This window comes from Cajanus cajan, chromosome 4, assembly GCF_000230855.2.
Source record: "Cajanus cajan strain Asha chromosome 4, NIPB_CcT2T_4, whole genome shotgun sequence".
Classification (NCBI taxonomy): domain Eukaryota; kingdom Viridiplantae; phylum Streptophyta; class Magnoliopsida; order Fabales; family Fabaceae; genus Cajanus; species Cajanus cajan.
The window spans coordinates 7009185-7013056 of NC_138520.1; the positions used below are offsets into that span (position 1 = coordinate 7009185).

The following is a 3872-nucleotide window of genomic DNA, read 5'->3' on the forward strand; positions in this document are numbered from 1 at the left end:
AAACCAAGAAAAGAGAAAGGCACCAGAAGCAAAAAATCGTGTATTATGCGTGATCAGTTTTAATTACAGGACAAAGAAACTTTATATACTTGTACATGGAAGAGACAAATTAACCCCTAAAATGCTAACTAACAGAAAAGAAATAACCAACGTAACAAACAAGGCTAATACCAGTACTTTAGATTTTGCAATGCGTAAAATAATCTTTGCTTGCATATATATGAATTTGTTTATCTTGGAATCAAGAGCATTTATCTCAAGCGTCGGTTCACTCATCATGAAGCAATAAGCATAGTAGGACTCCAGTCCCAGTAAATAAATATATATGCAACAAAAACAGATAAAATATTCTGTATAAAGAAATGACAGCTCATTTTACAAAAATGTTTGAATGCATTGAAAACAAATGTAAAGCTTTTGGGAGTCTAGCTCAATTATTAACGTTAATTGAGTAGGTTGTGTGACTATTATAAACTTTTTAAAATTAATTTCGATGAAGAATGTATGAAAAAAAACGGTGCAAGACAAGGACAAGCAGGGGGTTAACTTGTTAAACCTCGATCGAGGCTTGCCATTCTGGCTCAAATAAGACTTCAGAAAGAGAGAGATCGAAACATTTTGTTTTCACGTGTCCGACACTCTGTATGTTTACCGCGCCTACTCATTTCTCTGTTTTGTATATTATATACTAACATTATATTAAACTCAGTTAATATAAATTTTATTTAATAAAAAATACATTATTCATATAAAAATTATGCTACTACGCCATATGCATAAATAATTTTCTCATAAAAAAATAGAATGAAAATAATCGGTGTATCCTAGAAATTTTTTTATTTCTTTCCAACAAAACACGCTTACCTTTTTACATAAATAATAGATTTGTTTGTTTAAAATAATAAAAAAAAATAGTGTTTCTAAACAGGTAATTTAAAAAAAAATCTTTAAGAAGTAGATAAAAGTTGTTTCTATAAAAAGTAGAAAATTATTTATTTTAAAAAATTAAAATGTGGTTATTTTATTTTAAGAAAATACTTTTTATAAAAAAAGTTTAAAGAAAGAGATGGATATATGAAACTGAAATTATAAATACAACTAATGTGTTTGATAAAATTATTTTATAAATGAATTGAAAATTTTTAACCGGGTAACATTAGTTGCATTTGCATGCAGTAATTTATTTGGGTATTTATTTTGTAATAATGAATTTGGAAAAGAGAATGTGTGAGGAACGAGGATGGGCATTAAAAGGAAGAAAAGCAGTGTTACATCTTACATGTGGTGTGGGTTGAAACATTGGATAAATGAATGGAAGGTTAAGATTAGCGGGTGAAAGATGAAAGAGAAAGAGGGTGTAGGGGTAGGGTACAATTGTGACGTCACGTGTCGAGTAATTGTGGTGCATGGCCCATGTTGGATCCGCGAGACACTCCCATCCCAAGAAAATAACATCGGTGTGGTTGGGTTGCGAATAAATAACATGCTGAATTCAATTCAGTGGTCAGTGGTCACTCACACACACTCTTCTCTTTTCTCTCCTTGCAAATTCGGAAAATGGGTCCACGGGGGCATTCAGTTTTCCCATAAAGTCCCACATCGAAGATGGCGAACCTCTTGGACACCCTCTACTGCTCCGAGGAGCATTGGGAGGAAGAAGAAGAAGAAGATGATGATTACGTAGGCGGTAGCGGTAATACGAGTATGAGTATGAGTAGCAGCATTCCTTTGATGGTGGATGAAGAAGAGTTGAGATGGCTGGTGGAGAAAGAGGAAGCGGTGAAGAGGTGGGTGGGAAGCGACCCTGAGTTGGAGAGTGGTCGCAGAGAAGGGGTGGAGTGGATGCTCAAAGTCATCGCTCACTACTCCTTCTCTCCCACCACCGCTCTTCTCGCCGTCAACTACTTGGACCGCTTCCTCTTAGCTTTCCGCTTTCAGAATGGCAAGCCATGGATGACCCACCTCGCTGCTGTCGCTTGCCTCTCCCTCGCTGCCAAACTGGAGGAGACACAAGTCCCCCTTCTCCTCGACCTCCAAGTGCGTTTCTTTCTACCTTAATTACCTCTCACTCTCTCTCTCTCTCTCTCCCATTCCTTTCTTAACATCTTCATTCTCCAGGTGGAGGACACTCCATACTTGTTCGAAGCCAAGGCCATCAAAAAGATGGAGATTTTCGTACTTTCCACTCTTGGCTGGAGGATGAACCCTCCCACCCCTCTCTCCTTTCTTCATTACATCACTGCAAGACTTGCCTTCAAGGATCACTTCCTCACCACCTGCGAGTCCCTTCTTCTCTCTCTCCTTCCAGGTAACTCATTTCCCACGTTACTACAACAATCAACAACTATAATCTATTTCTACTTATATCTTTTTTACATTGCAGATTCCAGGTTTTTCAGTTACCTACCCTCTGTCTTGGCAACTGCTACCATCATGCAAGTTATCAAAAACGTGCACCCTCGTCTAGAAGGTGAATACGAGAGCCAGATCATTGGTATTCTCGGAATCGACAAGGTTCATGTTCTTTCTTTAATTAATTGTAGTGTTCTTATGTTTATTATGTTTATTATTATTATTATTATTATATGATGTGTGAGTTAATTAAATGTGGAATGTATGTATGTGTGCAGGAGGAGGTAAATGAGTGTAGGAAGGTGATGTTGGAATTGTGGAGAGGGTGGGAGCAGAAGCAATGCATGAAACGCAAGTTTGGGTTGGGTTGGGCTCCAGGAAGCCCAAACGGCGTGATGGATGTGTCGTTTAGCGGGGATAGCTCGAATGAGTCGTGGGCGGTGGCGGCTTCTGTGTGTTCCTGGCCGGAGCCATTGTGGAAGAAGAGTAGGAGTGAAGAGCAGCTTCTACTAAACTCACATTTTCTATAATTTCAACTACCTTTCCTTCTTATATAGTATTTCCCTGCTTTAATAACCGCCTATCTTTCCTTTTCTCTTTTTGACCACCCAATTAAATTGCCAACCATCTCTGCCTCTGCCTACTGCCTACTGCCTACTGCCTACTGCCTACTGCCCACCACTCATTAGTTCATGGAATTAGATTACACCCCAAGATCCATGCAGAGATCGTTGGCATTTTATCAGCAACAATTTTATATATAATATCAACATGGACTAAACTGTATTTATTGTCTTTTACTTTTTCTCCAATAAAATCGGTCCTATCTATACTAACTTTTATTTCTTACTGCATTTTTTTTCTTTCTGTTTACATTATCTTTTGCATGGGAGCAAATATCATATTAAAAATTGAAATTTAAAAAGAGTCATTCGATGTAAAAATGCATTTGTTGAAATTGAAGAAGCGAAATGGAGAGGGTTGCGTGGATAGATTTTTTGGGAATGAATTTTTGTTTTGCTTGGGAGGGGAGGAACATATTGTCGGCCACAGGCACATATTGAAATGAAATGCAGATATCAATGACTGATTATTATTTGTTGGGGGTGTTGACCTCGTTGGAGTGACTTCAATTTCCGTTTCTATTGCAATTATAGTCAAAAGTAATAATCATACAATGAGCCATCCAGCTGTATTTGCATCTATTTATGTTTCTATCACCTTTTTTTTTATGCTTTGTTCAGTTGTTCTCAAATTTCTAAATTTTCTCTTTTCCTCGTGTCTTTTTGTCATAGCAAAAGCCAAGGCGGACTCTTGTCTTCCCTATTGTAGTATTGGAGTGGTTCTGCAGGCAAATTCAAGCAAAAATGTTGTTAATGAAACTTGTTTATCAAATAGATATGGATGTTGGTTTTAGTATTTTATTTTACTAAAAAAATTGTATTTTTTAATTAAAGCATCATTATTGGCTGGAAAAATTAAAATCAAATCAGCTTGACATTTAGAAAGGATTTTTGGGT

The 3872-nt window shown here is 36.9% G+C and overlaps 1 protein-coding gene across 1 annotated transcript; it reads left to right on the plus strand.

The window, feature by feature from the left end:
• The first annotated feature begins 1481 nt into the window (after window positions 1-1481).
• LOC109818493 (cyclin-D3-3) lies at window positions 1482-3188 on the plus strand. Its single transcript, XM_083074042.1, has 4 exons — window positions 1482-2037; window positions 2119-2308; window positions 2384-2514; window positions 2631-3188. Exons 1-4 carry the CDS (start codon window positions 1606-1608, stop codon window positions 2880-2882), a joined length of 1005 nt encoding a protein of 334 aa, XP_082930168.1. The 5' UTR covers window positions 1482-1605; the 3' UTR covers window positions 2883-3188.
• Window positions 3189-3872: the final 684 nt, after the last annotated feature.

Excerpts from the sequence above, each read along its gene's own strand:
- LOC109818493 (XM_083074042.1), top strand. The coding sequence starts at position 1,606 with ATGGCGAACCTCTTGGACACCCTCTACTGCTCCGAGGAGCATTGGGAG. Across the intron at positions 2,309-2,383 it reads TCTTCTCTCTCTCCTTCCAG|ATTCCAGGTTTTTCAGTTAC; the intron begins GTAACTCATTTC and ends TTTACATTGCAG. Across the intron at positions 2,515-2,630 it reads GTATTCTCGGAATCGACAAG|GAGGAGGTAAATGAGTGTAG; the intron begins GTTCATGTTCTT and ends GTATGTGTGCAG.